A 20619-nucleotide genomic window follows, 5' to 3' on the forward strand; every position below is an offset into this window, starting at 1 on the left:
AATTTTTTTTTTTTTTTTTTTTTTGGTGGGGTGGGACTACTGGGAATTGAACCCAGGGCCTCACAGATGCTGGGCTGTGCTCTACAACTGGGCTGTATCTCTAGCCCATTTTTCGAGACAGAATCTCACTAAATCGTCTCTTACGTCGCTCAGGCTCAGTCCTCATGGAGGGCTGGGATGACAGGCGTGAGTTTTGCTGTGATATTGTAACCTAACATGTCATCTATGCTGTTTCTGACCCTATAATATTCTTCATAGCTTTCCAGATGCTGGGCTGTGCTCTACAACTGGGCTGTATCTCTAGCCCATTTTTCGAGACAGAATCTCACTAAATCGTCTCTTACGTCGCTCAGGCTCAGTCCTCATGGAGGGCTGGGATGACAGGCGTGAGTTTTGCTGTGATATTGTAACCTAACATGTCATCTATGCTGTTTCTGACCCTATAATATTCTTCATAGCTTTCTTTTTTCAAAAAAAATTTGTGGCACTAGGGATCAAACCCGGGGCCCGCACATGCTAGGCAAGCACGATCCTCCTGAACTGCAGCCTCAGCCCTTTTTCTTTTGAGGCAGGGTCAGTTGGCCCGGGGGACCTTGACCTTGTGATCCCCTTGTCTCAGCCCACCCCCTTTTGTAATTTTTATTTCTGGAAAACCACTCAGTCTAGGCCCAGGTATTTAGCTGTACTGTGTCTTGACTTTTCTTTGAATAGGATTTGAGTAGAAATTTCTCTAAAGGTGATACCCAAATGGCCAAGGAGTACCTGAAAAGATGCCCCACACAGTGCTCCGACATCATCGGGGAAGGGGAATCAGAACCACAATGAGATACCACTTCCCTCCTGTCTATGTAAACACAAAACCAAACCCAGAAAACAGCAAACATTTGCGGGAGGTGTAGATACCAGAATTCCTTGTCAACTGCCAGCCGGGATGTAAAGTGGCACAGCTGACAAGGAAAACAGTCTTAGAGTTCTGTAAAAAATTTTAAGCAAATTTACAGAATTTCAAGTAATTTATGGAATTCCCATATGATCCAGCAATTCCACTCCTGCAAACGCATCCGTAAGATTTGAAAACACAGTATCTGTACCTCCTATTTCCGCATTACTCACAACAGCCCACAGTAGAAGCACCGTGTGTGCCCATCCGTGACAGAGTGGCTAAACAGAGGGTGGGGTCGTACAAACCATGGGAAATGCTACTCAGCCTTTGAAGAAAATGAAGACACGCTTTCACCGGGATGATCCTTTAAAACACCATGCAAAGCGAAACGAGCCTAAGACAGTAACTGACCACAAACTATCAATACTGTGTGATTCTTTCATAAAGACTGCTAAGAACAGACAACTTCAGAGAGACAGAAAGGAGAGTGGAGGTCTCCAAAGGATGGGGAAAGGAGAAACGGGGAGTTGGTGCTCAATGTGTAAGGAGCATCAGTTGTGGAAGATGAAAAGTATTCCGGGGGTGGAAGGTGGCTGTGAGCACACAACAATATACATGTACTAAATGCCACTATCTGCATGCTTAACAACGATTAAAGTGGTAACTATTATGCTGTGTATTTTCTAGCACAATTTAAAAGAGATATCGATAATCTGATTCTCTTAAAATGAACCATAAGAACCTACAATAATTATGCCTCATTTGCTCACCCTGCATTCAGTTCTCCTTTATGTACCCTTACTTAAAAATTCTAGGGTATAATTTTTGAAAATCTGGATTTAAGTGCGTAAAGAGAAAAGAACCCACATCTTTAATGGTGTGCAACGTCACAGTCTCTTACCGAGGAATGTGATTTTCTTTCGTTGCCAAGACAGCAACTGTTGCTGTGGCAACCACACACACACAAAAACCGGAATACTTAATTGAAGCAAACTCCACTCACCTGCACAAAGATGCCCTTGCTCCTATACTCCTCATGGAGGCACCGAGAGAAAAAATCTACAAAAGCCTAAGAGGGTGGTGGGAGTGAGAAGGAACACGCATTACATCAATCTGTCAGATTTGCAGTCATGGAAACAAAAAATCATTACCTATTTAACACCATCACTTCTAATCATTCTTTTCATTTCAAATGCAGAAGGAATGTTTCAAACACTCCTCAAAACCTCAAGTGGTTCTTACCCGCCACTAAACGAAGTGCTATCTTAACCAAATATATTGGCCACCCCAAATTTTCATTGGACTGGAAAAGGCTCTCCTTCTCCCCCTCACCCCAGAAAATCACTTTCCAAGAAGCATTTTTGTATTATATAATAAAACATGTACTTCTACTCTTTACTTGCCACTTGAGGAGAAACATCCTATGAATCGTTCAGCCGTGTTCTAGGGGTATTTTGTTGTAGAGAGAAGAAGATGGTAAAATCCAAGAGGTGTAGAGACAGATGTGAGAGCCCATCTTCTGCTAATGCAACCTGAAGTCTAAGTGATTGTGAATGTCGTCTTCTACCTCTTCCTCAAATGAAGACTCAACCTCAGGCTGAACACGCTAGGGACTATGAGTGACTCCAGGGTCCCAGCTGGCAGAAGTCCGTGTCCAGGGGGAACATGAGGGCTGGAGCTCAGCGCTCACCTCTCACATGTGCCGTCATGTAAAGAGCGCCTGCTTCATGTTCCAGACACAGAAGGCAAGCCTTACACCACGACGGGTGCGAGGTGACGCCAAGGTTTTTCAAAAGATCAAAGTGACCGAGTATTTCTCAAGTGACAAAGACAAGCCTTTTGCTCTTTCTCCTCCACGACATATTGCAAATTCATATTATATACGAAATTTGCTTCTTTTTCCCTAAAAGCTTGCTTAATTTCAATGTCTAAATGGTCTTTTTTTTTTCCCCCTTCAGAATGTATTCCACGCCTCAGTAATGTATCTGAAGGTGATGCTATGGACCTGCGGGCAGGGTGAGATGAATTTCAATTATTATTCTAGCAGTAATGTGAGGAAGTAACAGCATTGTGGGAAATGATGACATTTCACACAGAGTTCTGGAAAATTCCTGCGACACCCTAGAAGTGACAACAGATACCCATGAGGTCTGGATAATATGGCAAAACAGTTACACTCTCGCCAGTCTCTCTTGTACCTACTGTGCACGTCTGTGCCCCGACTGGATGCGAGTCTCCCGTGCTGTGTGAGGCTGGCTCACTCCTGTGCGAAATGCCCAATCTTAGACTCGTAAGCGTCACACTCCCGTTCACTAAGCCCAGGCCAGCTCCTCAGGGAAAGCCCAAGGAGTACTTTAAAATCAGTAAACTACTGGGAGAAAAGCTCTGACACCACACACAGGTGCCCCCTTAGAAGTCTACACCTATCTGGACATCCCCGGGTGTGGGTTTCCTGAAACTCATGTTGGGTATTTTCCTTCCCTTCTGTGTCAGTGGAAAACTCCCAAGAATGGATCTTCCAGAGTCTTAAATCTGTGTCAACTGCATAGAGTGAAAATGATTCTTTTCTCTTATGCTGACATAATTTACAAAAATGTTGCCCACCTTGCTTGCAGAATAGATGGTCAGGAGTGGAACGGGGGCCAGGCCACTGGCAGAGGAGATGTTCAGAATCACTCCTTTAGACCTAAAAAGGAAAATGTACCAGGTCAACGGAGTGAAATCACGAACACGGCCTTCTGTGCTTTGCAGGTCAAGACAGACACATAATTACTTGAAACAAAGTAACATCACTGCTTGGCTAACACACATCTCTCCCTGTCTTTCATCACTGCATGTCACCCTTGGTCAGTGAGTGAGGCATAATTCAATCAACTAAAAATAGCTCTTCTGTACAATTAGCTCACTTCCCAGTCTCAGTAAACCAGTGCACCACTGGATCGGCTCCACAGTCTCCTCTAGTGAGTCTCTGATCTCTTAGGTCCTCTCTGGCAGTGGCAAAAAGGATTTTCACTTACAGGGTTGGGGGTACAGCTCAGTGGTAGAGCCGGGCTCTGTCCCCCAGCACTGCACAGCCCCCCTCCTCCCAAACTCTACTCACAGATGTCCACGCCTTTATTCTGGTGGATCATCACACCCTACCTTGCTGTACGATTTCACCATTACACTTGTAAAGACGTTTTCCCCCCAGACAAGATCGGAACATCCCAGACATTAGAGCCTACTTTTCCTCAAACTCTTATAACAAACAGGTGCTTCGCAAAAACCTCCCAGAAATGAATGAATGATCGTGCTCTAGCCTCACACTTGCCCTAGGTTGTAGATATCTGGATACCCAAGCTGACTCTAAAATTATGATGTGATAGTTCATAAAAACTCATTCTTTAGCCAAAAGGCAAAGCTCAGTCTTTTTCTGTAACTTGTATACTACTGATGTTAAGTCAGAGAGTGACCAGGAATTTCTGATTCTACTCATAAATGAAAAATAGTTGGAGAAAAGCAATGCTGTAAATACTTCGCTGTTTACAACCACGCATAAGTTAGTTAACACGTGGAACTAGGTTTTGAGAAATGTTAGATCTAACTACCAGCTTTCCCCCTCACATCCGTTTCTCCCAGAGGGGGTCCCCCACTTTCTCCCTCTTCCTACCTAAAGAGCTAGGGACCAGACCAAGGGTAAGCAAGGACTCTATCACTGAGCAACACCCCAGCAATTGGAACCACCGGCCCATCCAACATATGGGGTTCCTTTCCTTCACCCCACATTCTCTTTTATGTCTGAATTTACTTCCCCAAGGACTGTTCTTTTTTAAATATTAAAGGGGCTACTAGATCCTTTATATGTAAAATAGCAGAGGAAACATGATTAAATGGCATCTAAGTCATTTTAGATATAAATCTGAAGAGAAATAATCCCTAAAGGTCACCCACTCCATCTGCCAGCCTGTAGGCAAGATGCCACTCCAACCATCAAAGGGAAGCCCGGGTCTTCAGCTTAATGTGTGTATCCCTGGAAACAAGTTTTTACTGTTGTTGTTGTTTTTTTAAAACAGAAGTCCCTGTTGGTAAAATATACTGTTCTAAGTAGAGAAACCCATTAACATTTTGATGATAGAAATAAAACTTCAAATTTTAAAATGTTAACATTTTTAAAAAATTGAAAATGGTCAATGGATTAATTATATCATTCATGTAGTTTTCACTTTTCTCTGTCTCTTAAACAGACAAGCCTTTTCTTTCTTCTAAGGTAAGAAAGAATTTGTATCAGAAGGTAGAATCTAACCCTCTAAGTTAAAAGCTGGGGAATTAGCAATTAATATGCAGTCATTTTATTTTATTTATGTTTAAGAAATTCCTTCGATAGAAATGGAATAAAAACCACTTTTGTTACAGGAGACTTTTAATATAGCATTAACTTAGGATGTTTAAATTATCTTTATCTTTTTAGGACACTGAAAATGTTCTACAATGAAATTGTGATTGTTACACAGCTCTGTGCAACTGAACTGTGTACTTTAGACAGATTTTACAAGGTGTAAAATACATCTCGGTAACAGTGTAAAAAGAGAGAAACAAGTATTTGCGATATACTAGAAAACATCACCTTTCCGTTGGGTCAGATTCCAATCAAGTAGAAGCTAAAGAGCTCACGCAATGCAATATATTTTGCAAAGTGACCACAAATCCTGACAAGTTAATACGCCTTGCAGGTGTGGGTTTTGAGTTTAACCTGTTCTTATATAACCAGGAATTGCAATATCCTCACTCATACAGAGCAAGTAAAGAGAAAGCCAGGTGAAGTAGATGGAAGATGATGTTTTTCAATGAGAGCACAGCCTATGAGTGCCAGTTTTATCAGCTGGGTTCTGGGCTCCATTACACTCAAACTAGCTGCGGTGGTTGTGTGTGCCCCTGAACAAAGACCCTGCATGTTTTATTTCATCTCTCACAAATGCAGTGCAATTTAAAACTCCTTAAAGGTTAAAGTTTCACCTTATCAAATACTTTTTAAAAATTAAATCTTGAACTCATCAAACTGACTCTTAAAACTTCACTCCCCAGAGCCATGATTTCAACAGAGGAAAAGTCATTTAAGATAATAAAAGCTTCTTTCCCACTAAAAACAAACTAGCATCAATAATCCAGTACGTCACAATTATGCTCCCTCACTTGTTTATTCCTTGAGGCAGTGAAGATCTTTGTTACTCGCATACACTACTCTAATTTATCATTTCTAGGGGATAGAGCTCTATTTTAGGTGAGTAGAAAGCCAGAATTTGAAGAGTACTTTATCAAAAACAGTATTTGCATTGTAAAATACATTCCAACAAATTTAAGACTAAGTGCTATATAAAGCGAGAATACATTAGACCTAAGTAAATAAAAGGACAGCATTTAAAACCTGACAGTGGAGACAGCAACCCATCTACAAGTCTCTGTCCTCCCGTCAGGCACACACACTTGTCTAAGAAAAGCCTTCCCAGGCTTACACACACAACAGCACACAGTTCATTCTTTCTTTCTCTCTCCCCTCCCCACTGTCCCTCTCTCTTTTCCCATTCTCCCTCTCCCAATATAACACTCAACTTAATTTTGTCTGAATCACCAGTGACTCACTGGTGCAGGCTGCCTCAGCCCTCTACTATATACAGTATCTATTCTTTATGTCGAGATGGGAGGGAACGCTTGGGACTGTGAGGCACAAAGGACTCCTCGTAGATCAGCTACTTTGTCTGGCTCTAATCCTCCATCTAAGCAGAATTAGTGACGTCAAACCGGTTTCCATGGCACAGCCAGACTCACGACAACTCTGTTATATCAAGCAGAAGGATAAAATGGGCTACGCTTAATTGCACACAGAAACAAACACAAAACCTAATCCGGATTAATCTCTCACTTTCTGGGGACTGGGGAACAATTTTAAGATTCGAAGGTACATTAAGAATTTTTGTACAAGTTCTATAATGAAGATTCATGTTGCTCACACTTCAGCATACTTCCTGGCTTGTTATGACAAACATCTAAATAAACAAGCCAAGAAACATTTTCTGTGATGGAACCTTCTTAATTTACCACACCGCTCACTTGCTCACAGTCACATAATGGTGTCTGTGTACAAATGACTTCAGGATCTATTAGAACTAAAAAGCTGCAAAAATAAAGCAGAAAACACCAACTGCTGATAAGGAAGCACCTTCTCATATAAATATATTCTCTTCCATTATTAGACCTCCCACAAGCCAAACATTAGACTCACCCAAACTATAAAATTCAGTAACCTTGCATTTATAGCTTCCCATAGCTACACGCTCTAAGAGAATTCCCTCAGACTACAATTCCAGATGTGACTCGGTTACCTGGTTTAAAAAACAATCACCAAGCCTTTGTTCTACAAACGCCCCCCCATTCTAATGGATTACTGCAGTATTCTCCTCCTCCTCCACACAAATGCTACTGCTGCAGAGCAAGGACGGGTCTCCTCTGAAATGTCACCGATTTCTGCCTTCTTTGAGAAACCTCAATGCTGCCCCACAACGTAGGTGAGGAGAGAGGCGGGGAGGTGTAAATGCTGCAGCGAGAGCTGGCACCTCAGGGTCCGTCCGTGTGGACAGCTGCATACAGAGTGGAGGCAGAGGGCCAGGCCACCGTGCACGAGTCTCCACCTCACTTCTTCACGTCCAAGAAGGCACGAGCGTGCTAGTGCACGGCCGCTTGTACACATTTTAAGCATAAACGCAATACTGAAATTGGTGTAGAAAGTGCTCTAAGAGACTCGCAAAGACAAAGAAACCTATCAACACAGGATTCTATGTCAGAAAAGAATCCTGGAACACAGGGGTCAGGTTTATAATTACACGCAGCAGTCCAAATACTTACATTATACAAATATGGCTTTGTGGAAGAAAGTTTGCAAACATTTAGCCCATGAAAGAGAATTACCTGCCCTAAAACACCACAACATGTCATAATTCCACCTTAAGCAATACAATATGAAAGAGGCTATTTTTAGCTTTTCCATGGTTGTTATGGCAACCACCTCCTGGCTCCAGCTGTACACAATGTTTATAATTCCAGGGAAGTAAAAGGGCAAGTTTCCTCTATAATGTAATTATACTCTTTCTACTTCTATGATAATAATACTTAGTTTGATTATAGATACTTGTTTAGCGATAGTCGGTTGGCCCTAGGCTATAGTTCTAGAGGGTTTGGAAAATCTCATACATCAGAGGTAGAATCAGGGGAAGGAAAAAAACAAAAACATAAGTAACAAAGGATGTTTCTAAAGCACACTGCTGTTACTCAGTAGAGACATCAATCCTACGAAAATCAACAGCAGAAATGGGCCACTTTGGGGTGGTGTAAAGAGTACCCTGTCATGAAACCACTTATAATGTGTAACTAAGACCGCGTTCAGGAGACCCGTCCACTTGAGAGTTTTTCTTTCCTCCTGGGAAATCACCAACATTTCTGGTCTCCCTTGCAGTTCACTGTAGCCTGTGGCAGACTAAGTTCCAGACGATGGGATAGGAGCAGGGCAAGGGACGGACGCTGCTGCCGGGGCTGACCCATGACGCCCCTGAAACCATTCCCATTCTGTCTTCCCTCGTTTCCTAGCTGGATACAGCGAACAACTCCAACCAAGACCCTAAAAAAAAAAAAAAAGCAAAAGAAAGCCCCAGGTGGAAGCAGCCACAGTTTCCTGAATGACAAGGTAGAGATGCAAGGGAAAAGTAAACTTTGACCACGTTGACTTATTGAGATGCGCGGTAACCTGTGACGCAGTTAGCCTATGCTGACCACTGCACCTTAAATTCAAGTCAACATAGACGTTCCCCTAACCAAAAGGGCTGATTCATAAAATCCATGTACATGTCCACCAGTCCTTGGAAGGTGCAAGAATCACTTCCCTGAGGTCAGTTTCAGCCCACAGCCTCCGATGGTTTTCCCCAGGTCACTTCTCTTAAAGATCTCTTAACGACAAGGATCCAACTCACCTCCTGAACACTCCAGAATAAACAGGACGCAGTCACGACCTATTAAGTGCATTCTTTGCACTGTTTTTAATGGATGCTCTTACTGGGACTGTGGCTGGCAGGTCTGTTCCTGTATCTTTACATTTGCACTCTTAACTGACTTAGTGTAGCACTCCATCTCTTTGGACTTCAATTTTGTCACCTGTCAAATGAGGGGAAAGCTTTCCCATAACCTAGAGCACTAGATGTCTACATCTCTTTGAATCCAGTACTTCATGCTCTTCAAAATGATTCTACACCTTCACTTTTTTATGGTTTTCACCAATAATACACTTGAGAATTTCCATTGCAGCACCTCTGTGGTTTATAAATATTTGGGATTCCCCTCCCCATCAGATCCAGGGCCTCATGCATGCAAATGCTCTATCACCGAACCACCCAGCCCAGCTCAAGTTTTTCTTTTTTCCCATATGGCTTTGCTATCCTCAACAGTACGTTACTTGCAGATGTCAAAACTCGGAGTAAGACCATGGGCCAAATTTCATTCTTCCTAGGTTCTCTGCTGGTTTGACCACAGCCATTTCCATATCTGACCATCAGGACCTCCAGGACCTCATTTCCAGTATCAACCAACAATGGGCAGCTTGAAGGTTTTAAAGGGAAATTTAACGGTTCAGATAAAATGAAATTAGAAAGAACTGTGCTAAGAAAGTTTCTTGATCAGACTCTGTAGATGTTTAACAAATGGACCCCTAACCTGGGTCTCTTCATCTGCAACGATTACGCTGTGGATACAACACCCGGCACATGGAAATACTCAATAACCAAGCTATTATTTCTGCCCAGAGCTGGTCACCAATGTCTCTTAGCAGAAGCAGGGTCTCAGGTCTTCCATTTGCAAAGCTGTGATTCCTTTGGGTCTCTTCCAAACCCCAGGCTATTTTGCAGAGGAAGGAGGACAATTCAGCAAATGATCAAGTTGGCTCAAGACGCAAGCCCTGCTCTTTCCATGGATTTCCTTTGAAGGCTTAGCCATCATTCAGGTTTTTCCAAGGAAGGAACAAAGTTTACTTCTAATTTTACACTGCAACCTATTTCAAATGTAAGAACCCTACCACACATTTCTCAAGAAAAAAAAAAAAAAAAAAAAAGACCTCCGGCACACATTGGCAGTACCCAACTCAAGCTGAAGAGATGGGATCAGCGGATACTCCTTTCCTTCCAAAGGCGGATTGTAAGATCACTTTACAGCATGCCTACGTTCCTCATGCAGCCTTTCTCCCAGGAAAAACCAAACTAGCAGAGTCCGGCACCTCACAAAACTCCACTGATACAGGCTCTAAGAGGATACAGCTTTAAGAAGGCATTCCCGGGAATATCCCAGGAACTCTGGCTGCTCCCTCAGAATCACAGGCAATTGAGTTAGTAATGGTGACTCAGGCTGGCTTTTAAATCCCGATCCACAGGAACCCCCGCAACCCTAGAGAGGGAAAGAGAGAGTCAAGTGGAAAAGGCCTCCTCCACCGTGACTCATGCTCCAGTGTGTGGCTCTCCTGGCACGAAGACGTGGAGGTTAGGCTCATTAGTCATTTTAATGAAATGTTCAAAGAAAGGGTTCTCCCTGTAAATAATAATGAGCTCTGAATCCACAGTGTCTGTGTGTGAGCTCGTGACTCACCTTTCCACCATGCCAGGCAGCACCAATCTCGTCATCTGCAAGAGAAAAACAACATTGACAACGGCTGAGGACAGGCAGCAGTGAAGGAAACCCACCCACACTCAAGAGAAGGGAGTCACTAAACCACTCGCCACTCCCACCGACAGCAGTTTATTTTACGTGCACTACAATTTGGCTGCATGAGGAATGCATAAAAAGGAGCCAGATGAAATTACAGGAGATAACGTGGGAAACACTTTCAGTGGACCTGGCTAAAATTAGTAAGACCTGCAAATAATAAAAAGATTGGTGGTGCAATCTACGTCTCCCAAAATGCATTCTCAGAAAAGGACACACGTGACACAAGAAATACCTTGCCGACCAAGATTACTTAGGCTTTCTAATCTCAAGGTCTTAAAAAAATAGTAAAGCTATCGTTCACATTCATTTCTTTTGGTGAGCTAGGTAGTCATGAATAAAACTCATCCTCAAGGTTAGGATTATCTGTGGTTCTCCAATAACCAAGAATCAAAGGGTGACATGTGCGTTCATTGTTGCTGGCCAACTATACACACTGATGAGGAAGTTTACCTCTCAACTCTCTTTGAGACATTAATATTAGACAAGAAAAGCACCACGGTCATATGGCTTGGTCGAGGCGACATCACTGTTGAGTAAGGAAGTTGGTATACAAACTCCTGACTCTGGAGGATTGCTGTGAGTTCGAGACCAGCCTGGGCTACATAATGAGTTCCAGGTCAGTCTCAGCTACACAGTGAGACCCTGTCTCAAAAAACAAATAAACAACAAATTCCTGGCTACTAGATTATGTTAGTTCCCCAGGACACAGAGCCATTTTGTAATAATAAAGTTAAAGTGCATGCCAGAACAATGTCGATATATCTCTGGTGAGGAATTTTTCTCCCAGAAATATTCTAAAGAAAGAAAATGCCAATCCAGTCTTTACTCAGGCAAACTGCTACCTGGATGCTCAATGCACCTGCCAATGCGGGAGCTGTCGCATATCCTTTGCAGGGAAAACACGAGTTCACACAAAACATGAACAGATACATTGCCAGCTTCAAAGCATACATGTGCACCTTCAAACCATGGGAGATTCACGTCAACGAAAGTATACGGATTTGGTCAAATCTCGCCCAGATGATGAAAAAGGAGAAGGCTTAAGGGCAAGCCTGGCCTAAGGCTTCCCATATTGCCTTCCTTCTTACATACAACTCCGTATTCTTCTAATCAAACTCATCTTCACAGAACGACGGGGCACAAGTGCCAAGTGTCCTCCAGGATTCATTCTTTCTTCACTACACTGCAGTTGAAGCTTCATATATTTCTCTCTTTCCTACTCAAGGAGCCCCTCAACCCCAAACCACCTTTTCTATGACTTCTCTTGCAGCTGTATGTGGCCTATGATCACGTTCTATCTAATAAGACATAAAGAAACGCTGGGCGTGATGGCAGCTGCCTGTAGTCCCAGCACTCTGGGAGGCTGAGGCAGGAGGGTTGCAGGTACTCTGAGCCGAGCCTGTGGGCAACTAGTGACAACAATACCCTATCTAACTTCTAGGTCATGCCCTTAAAGATGAGGGGTGTGTGGGAACACGACCTTGTCTTCTCCTGTGCCTTTTCCTCTTTCTGTTGGCTGCAGTGTGGCTGTGATGGAAGAAGCTTATTAATCTACTCCATTCACAGGAAGGTGAAAGTCATGCAGCAACAGTGGTGAAGCAATGAGGGGGTTGAAAACAAAACCCATAATGTTGCGGAGCTACTCTGCAAAGCCTTGGCTCCCGGAGAAAGAGACCAACTTCTATTTTGCTTAAGCTGCTATTATATGTTACAGGAACTAAAGCAGTATTTTACTCCCAGTGCTGGGATTCAACCCAAGGCCTTGTGTGTGGCAGACAAACACCTGACGGCTGGGCTGCACCCCCAGCCCCTAAACCAATATTCTAACGAATACCATTGTCCGTTTGTGTTAACATTTTAAGACCAAATACACAGTCCCCAAAGCAACAGGCCTATTTCACAGTTTTAACTAAAGAGCCAACGATTTTATTTTCACATTTCACAATTCAAATGAAAACTGCACTTTCTGCCCTTTTTTGGGGGTACACTTCTCCCTGTCTAAACCATTGTCTCTTTGATAGGAAGGGGCGTAAGACTTCCTTGTCACACTGACAGAAATCACCCAGCGACACAGCACCATGATCTCCCGAAGTTGAACAGTAATATAAAACTGGTCTCAAGAGGCCGCCCCTCGGTCTTTGTCTGGCTGAGCCACTCCTGGCTGAGAGGGCACCATCTGGGTCGAGCAAGGGGTCTCATTACTGCAGGCCCAGGCATCACCCGTGTGGCCTCCATGGGTGGCCTCACTCCAGGAAGTATCTTTCCTTGTTGAAATGTAGCCCCCGAGTCCATCAGGCTCTGAGCTGGTCTTCCATTCATTTCTCATAGCAGCCTCTCACATTCTGTGTGTTTCCTATTACTAGGGGTGTCTTTCTCACAGTCAGAATGTCACGGCTGAGGTAGGTTTCACAGCAGTCACAATAAAACCCACTCAGGATTCGATGGCGTCAAACAAAACATTCTGACAAAACCCAGGCTTATTTTGTTGACCTAAATGAGGTCAGGCTCCATACTGCAAAGCGGGTGTCTGGAGCGCTCATCCTTGCCCTCGTCCAGATCCTCGCCTGTCCCTCAGGCTTCGAGAACCTGCCCCACAATCCCTCATGGGGCCACCACTACTGACTGCCACCTCTTCGGGTTTCAGGGCGCTGCTTCCGTTACACAGCGTTTCAAACACAGTCCTGCCGCGTTCCTTTTCTGGAGTTGCTGGACCCAGTTCACAGGTGGTACCGGGCTTCAAATCAAACTTTATGAAACCAAGTCAGAGAAAAGGCTGACTATAGAGTTTTAGCTTTTCAATACAGCCATCTTCTCCCTCCTCAGATTAAATAGCACCTTTTCAAATATGCTGATACATTTCCAAAGAGTTGTCTTTTCATACAGGCACGTAGCAATTGCTCAATGCATGAACACTGAATGTTTCAGGCAAGTGTGGTGTGCAGCCAGGAGTACCCTGAGCTAGTTTTCTCTTCTGTGAAGTCCTGGCATAGTGAATGAAAAAGGCAAGCATGTTATGTGTTATTGTCCTCTGATCTCAAATGACATAATACACAGGGTGATCAAAATATATGATGAATGTTTACACTTTTAAAATTTCTTACAGTAAAGCACACAATGCCATTAGTCTCCTTCAAAACACTGCCCTCACATCACACTCGCTTATCCCACTGCTCTTGCCCCTTTCTGAGCAGTTCTGGAGTCCTCTTTCACATCTTTAGGAGGTGTGATCAGAAACACAGCGAATGCTGCCGCCGAGGGCCGTCCACCGGGAAGGCAGGCTCTGAGAACAGCGCAGTGTGTCCTGGTCACCTCATTCACCAGATCTGGCACCGTGTGACATCTGGCTCTTCCCTGAGGTCACAGTGACCAGAAAGGTAAACAGTTTGAATTAGGACATCTAGGCAGCCAGGACAGTACAACCGAAGACACAAAAAAGGACGTCCAGAACTGCTTCAGAACGCGGTGAGAATGACATATGTGGTGTGTTCAAAGTGAGGGGAGGATTTTAAACATTCACTGTTATTTTTAGGTTACACTTCATGGACAGAATGGACCTAGCAGAGAGTGTATCACAGACAGGCCGCTGAAGGGGGACTCGTGTCCCTTACTGTCCTTTTTGGATGCTGGTGCTGCCTGTCAGCACAGTGTGCCCCAAACAGATTAGATCCCAGAGCAGCGACATGTGATGAGGTCAACCAGCTGACTCGCAGCACAGAAATTTCTACCAATTGTCTAAAAAATATCTTTGTTGGTTGGGATCTTCTTGGGGTGTGGACTTATTCGAAAATTAGATTGGAATGACGAATGCACAACACTGTAAGCTTTACTAAAAGTCACTGGCTCGAGCGCTTTACACAGACGATTTTATGGTATGTAAATGATCCCTCAATAACGCTGTAAAGATTTGTCAACAGACATATAAATAAGAATTTTAAAAACCGAAATCACAAAATACATTTGATATATTTTATCAAACCCAGGCGATGAGAGTACTTAAAATGCCCTGTGCACCTGCTTAGAGCCTGAGCGGCATCCTGTAATGAAGAGCCTTACTCCTGTTCCGCGGGGGCCATGCTCTGTGCCAGCACCACGGTGGATGCGGGAGCGCAGTGTCCAGTGGGAGAACAGGACACGGCTGTGCGGGACAGAGGACTCTGGTTCTTACAAGAAGGACTGGTTCTGTGTGAGAATCAGGTAAATTATGCTTTAGATTATGCTTTGGTTAGATTCTAATAAAGACACATCAGTTCTCTAGAAGAGAAGGTCCAGGAGGAGTAGAATGTAAAAGGCAGTCATAAAAATATATAATGTATAACGGAGTATTACTCTGCCATAAAGAAGGTGGGTTTCAGACATTTCTAGCTAAGCGGATGAACCTTGAGACCAGACTCTTAAGTGAAATAAATCGGACACACATCTTCAAATGCTGCACTGTTTCTCTGCTGTGAGAAACTGAAAGTGTAAATAAGGACTGAAAATATGTAATGGATGTTAGGAAATAGGAAGAAAATGTTCAAATGGGGAGGGGAACAAGGGAGGAGGGAGGAAGAAAGGAAGACACAAGAAAAAAAGTAAAAATAGAAGGAAAAAATGGAAACAAAGCTTCTGTACATGGCGGAGGGAGAGGGGGGCTTGAGGGGGGGAATGGGATAAAATAAATTTCAAAATACATATGCAACATATGGTATAGAATGAATACATTTAAAATAGTATTTGTTGGATGAATGAACATATAGAGAAGTAAAAAGTGTGTGCATCCTGTTATATATGTCCTGAAAAGTGCATCTGCATAAAATATCACAGACAGCTTTCCATGCTAGTGAGACAGACGTACATCTGGGATATTAACTGGTGGGATATTATTATAAGGGATAGACTTACACATCCTTAAGAGTACACAAAAGCTTTTTTTATTTAGCACATTTTATCAGGGGACCATAGTACTCAGCTAATGCATCATAAAGGGGTTCCCCAAACATTCTGTAAAAAGCTACGATTCAGTTTCCCAATACCCTGTGATCACAGAAACAGAATGAGGAAGAAGGCTGGTAATAAAAATGCCCTTATTCAGGTGTGTGTGTGTGCGCGCACGTGTGTGTGTGCGTGCGCGCATGTGCGTGTGTGTGCGCGCGCGTGTGTGCGTGCGCATGTATTAAGGAAGTGAGACTGGTTAACTGCAAAGTGGCCAAGAGCTGGTACCTGCTTAGCCTTCCTTTGCAAGAAAAGAAGAGTAGGAGAAAGAATGAGATTTGTAGGCCACAGACACCTGGAGCACTGCCAGTAAATCCCACAAGAGCCAGGGACAGGCTCTTCTATGCGGACCCAGGGTCTAGTATCAAAGGAATAATAGTAAGTGGTCATACAGAGTTTGAAAGTTCAATTCCATTTTTCCCAACACATAAATGTATACACTTAAAAGTGGTCTGACAGAATATAACTTTTAGTCACAATATTGGTGAAATAGAAATGCATACACATAAGCTAATTTTTCTATATCATGCCGTATATTAATTATTGCTTCTGAATTGTAAAAATTATCCAGAAAATGATCAGAAAGAAAATGAAACCCCAGGCTGGGGATTTGGCTCAGTGGCTCCACCGCCTGCCTCGCAAGCGTAAGGGCCCAAGTTCGATTCCTGGTATCAAAAAAAAGAAAAAGAAAATGAAACCCCTTAAGATATAGTCATATTTACAAAATTACATATCAATAGCATGCTAAACATTAAGTGTTTTCCTGATGGCCTTGCATGTATGGACATGATCAAAATGTATACTTCACACATGTAAATTAAAACTCAGTAAATTTTTTGTTGTTGTTCTTGTTTTTGTTTTGTTTGGTACTGGGGATCGAACTTGAGACCTTGTGCTTGCGAGGCAGGTGGCGGAACCACCGAGCTAAATCCCGGGCCCGAAAGCTCAGTAAATTTTGATAACCCAAGGGAAGAAGCAATTCTTTGGATGACTGGCTATTCGAGAGCCAGAAGACCTGCTGTGTGCTCAGTGACCAAAAGGAGTGCCCATCAACACACACACAGTCATCCTTTCCTCCAGATCACAAGCGCACCCGCCCAGAGTCTGACTCTAAGTTATTTGTCCTTGCCACAATATGGAACATCTTTTTAAAATCTGTCAAATAATAGTAATTCTGAAAAGCTTCAGAAGAGTCAACTTGAAAACTGCACACTTTTATAACATTGATTAATGCCTTCATCTCCACTGAAATGATCGGTCTAATCAGACTGTAAGTCATAAATAAACTCAATTTCAAGCCTTCTTGTTTGGGTATGTGTATACAAATCATTCTTAATATTCAACATGTAGGAAGAGAGACTTCACCGTGTTACGTTAAATTAAAGTCTCTTTAACATCAGGTTTTACATAGGGTATTTCAACTAAGCTGTTAGTGGTTTCGTTTTACTTTGTATGCATGGAATGGTATCTTGACATCTATTTATACCAATACACCAAGCATTTCTGCGAAGTCTCACTATCTCTCTGAATTCCATTTCACAGCTCACAAGCTGTTTCTAGAGTTAATTCAATATGCTAATTTTAGGCCATCTGCAGGTGATAATTGCTGTACCAGGCAATTTTGGGTTCTTAATATATTTTTCAAATAAGGTTACCACAACTTGTAAGTTCAGTGGTTAAGAACATCAGACAAGCAGTAGTAAATTGACTTCCACACACTTTTTACCCATATTGAGATTTCCAAATGTACAGCAAGCAATTTTAATTCAGTTTTTTCTAAGGTAGATAAAAGTTGTTGCAATAGTACCTTTACAACGAGTGCTTCAAATCTGTACAGAAAAAACAAGTATTTCCAACTTACATACTTTCATTAGTGATGTAGTGTCACTTAGTGATAGTTTCACTGATTTCCACCACAAAAAAAGATATAGATGCCTAAAATCTAAAGATGGGAAAATCTGTACCTATCACATATTACACTTAAGACTTTATACCTCTCATCAGTGGAACAGAATGGAAGACACAAAAACAACTCCAGATGTACTAGCTACCTCATCTTTGACAAAGGAGCTGACTATCCCCACTGGAGGAAAGATAGCCTCTTTAATAAATGGTGTTGGAAAAACTGGATCTCAATCTGCCAAAGATTAAAACTAGACCCTTATCTTTCACCATGCACTAAATTAAAATCCAAGTGGATTAGAGATCTAAATATTAAAACAGAAACACCAAACTTGCTGGAAGATAAGTTAGGCAGAACTCTTGAAGACACTGTCATAGGAAAAGACTTTATGAACAAATCCTCAGTAGCACGGGAACTAGCAGAAAAAGTCAACAACTGGGATCTCATCTTATTAAAAAGTTTCTGCACTGCAAAAGAAACCATGAACAGAACTAAAAGACAACCTACAGTGTGGGAAAATATTTTTAACAGCTGCTCCTCAGACAAAGGGCTCTTATCTAGAATATATAAAGAACTCAAAACAATCAGCCCCCGCAAATATAAAGACCCAATTCAAAAATGGACATTTGAAATGAACAGACATTTCTCAGACAAAGAAATAAAAGCAGCAAGTAAATATATGAAAAAATTCTCCACATCACTGGTCATTCGAGAGATGAAGATGAAAACAACACTGAGATTCCACCTCACCCCACAAAGAATGGCTGCTATCAAGAAATCACACAATAACAAATGTTGGCGGGGTTGTGGGGAGAAAGGAACCCTTCTCCATTGTTGGTGGGAGTGCAGACTGGTGCAACCACTATGGAAGTCAATATGGAGATACCTCAAAGAGCTTGGACTGGAGGTTCCATTTGACCCAGCCATCCCTCTGCTGGGTATCTTTCCAAAAGAATTTAAAGAATCATATCACAGTGACATATGCGCACCTATGTTTATAGCGGTATAGTTTGTAATAGCTAAAACTTAGAAACAGCCCATTTGCCCATCAGTTGGAAACTGGATAAAGATGTGGTTTTTCTATAAAATGGAATACTACTCAGCCATAAAGAATGAGAAATTAGATTCATTCATAGGAAAATGGATATATTTTGAGGATATACTCCTAAGTGAAATAAATAAGTCACACATGTGTAAATACCGAATAGTTTCTCTGGTGTGAAAAGCTATAATAGTACATAAGATCCTAATGAGATAATTGACCATGTGAAATAGGAAGAAAAGGTCTAAAGGTTAGTGGGAAGGGTAGGGGAAAGGGAATAAGGGAAAAGGAAAAAAATATGAGAAAATGAAAATATGGAAATAAAGTATTTGTAAACAGGGAGGGTAGGAGGGGCTGAAGGGAGGGCAGGGACAAGGGGATAAAATGAGAACCAAGACCTGTCATGTAAATGTACAAGATCCCAATAATGAATGTAACTGTACTGTATACCTAAAATGTACCAATAAACTCAATTAAAAAAAAAGACTTTACATCTCTCTACGTGCAAGCTAGCCTTAAAGTACACAAATATACAATCTTAAACCACACTTTCAATCTTAAGAGTAAATATTTGCTGGAATTTACTAATACAGCTGTGTTTATTCTGGCTAAAGAATAAAATCAAAATCAGTATTACTGAACCAATTAGTTGAGATACATAATTTTAAAATGCACTGGCTGGCCTAGAAAAATCCTTGAAAATATTATATTAAAATGTAACCATCTGTGGGTGAGATTATACAGGATTTATTTTCTCCTTAGTATTCATGTATCTTATATTTTTGGCAAAAATTTTGCATTGCTTTGATAATAAGAAAAGCCTCCACAGTCTTACTTCCAAAAAACAGAAAACAAAAAAGTTTAATATTAACAAAAATTTTTCTTCTACCTCTGTTGCAAAAATAATAGTTTGTAGAAAGAACTTAAATACCAAGGAGCCAATCTAGATTTTTTTTCGCACTCTTCCATTATGAAAATAGATACAATACAAATTACTTTTGTATCTTGTAACCTCTGACATTTGGCTTTTTCAGGGGAATAGTATGAAGAAAACATTATCAAAGAATTCTTAAGACAACCAAAGGCTTGAATGAAAAAATTATACTAGAATTCACATCATTTTAGTAAAGTAAGAAAACAAGTATTGTCACCTGCGCCACCATTATCCGTGAGGGGGAAGAGAGTTTCAGTTTGCCCTAGCATCCAGGCACAGCCCCAAGATCCAGGTATTCATGCACAAAACCAAGACAACCCAAACAGCCGCTCTGTCCACCCCTGCCTTGCCGCTACCCTAAAGAAATCTGTTTATATCAAACAGGAGCTGAATTCAAGCAACTGAAAAGAGAACCCACACAATTAAACAATTGCTTAGATGCAAATACCTTAAACAAATTTTCAATGGAAATAACTAACAATAATTTTGAAAAAAAATCATAGTATAATTGTGAAAAAAGAATTACATAAAGTAACAACAATGTTGCACAATGCCCGTTTTGTAGAAATTAGATGGGAACTCTACTGGAAGTCCAGCCAGAATGACACAGCACACATTTCCTCTGGCAAACTGTATAATTTGAGCTCTATGCTACCAAGAACATAACTTAATTAGAAATTCTAAGAATCTCACCTGTATGGCTAACAGAATATTTACTGCACAGGGGGTAGAAATCTAATTAGATAAAGTTTTCAGAGTGCTTGGTGATCTCCAAGCATTATTTGATTTTCTTTTCTATTAATGCTTAAGTCTTTGTCGAAGAGTTCTCTTTGCTATTTTTCCCAACCTCACATTGCTTAACCTGAAGTGCTACTCCACACTACAAAATAAAGAGATTTTGGTTTCATAATGAATTCTAGTTTGATCCACATTAAAATAATTTAACAAAAGAAAAAGAACCTTCTAGAACAGAGAGCTGCATGCTGATTAGCAATGAATCTAAAACCATAATTTATAAACTAAACAAATTTTAAAAAAGAATGTACATACCATTATATACTGTTTTACCAAGATTAACATATTAAGTATTTTTACTACTTAAATTTTTCCAAAGT

At 41.6% G+C, this 20619-nt stretch overlaps 1 protein-coding gene across 1 annotated transcript in view; it reads right to left on the reverse strand.

The window, feature by feature from the left end:
- Positions 1-20619, reverse strand: part of Hsd17b12 (hydroxysteroid 17-beta dehydrogenase 12) — a 135251-nt gene that overhangs the window by 9901 nt on the left and 104731 nt on the right. Inside the window, exons 7-9 of the mRNA XM_010612532.3 lie at positions 10535-10569; positions 3488-3569; positions 1887-1952 (exon numbers count right to left, since the gene is read on the reverse strand). Of these exons, the coding sequence (XP_010610834.1) occupies positions 1887-1952; positions 3488-3569; positions 10535-10569 (183 nt within the window). The remainder of the gene's footprint in view (positions 1-1886; positions 1953-3487; positions 3570-10534; positions 10570-20619) is intronic.

This window comes from Fukomys damarensis, unplaced genomic scaffold (genome assembly GCF_012274545.1).
Source record: "Fukomys damarensis isolate Sample0158 unplaced genomic scaffold, DMR_v1.0_HiC HiC_scaffold_27, whole genome shotgun sequence".
NCBI lineage: Eukaryota > Metazoa > Chordata > Mammalia > Rodentia > Bathyergidae > Fukomys > Fukomys damarensis.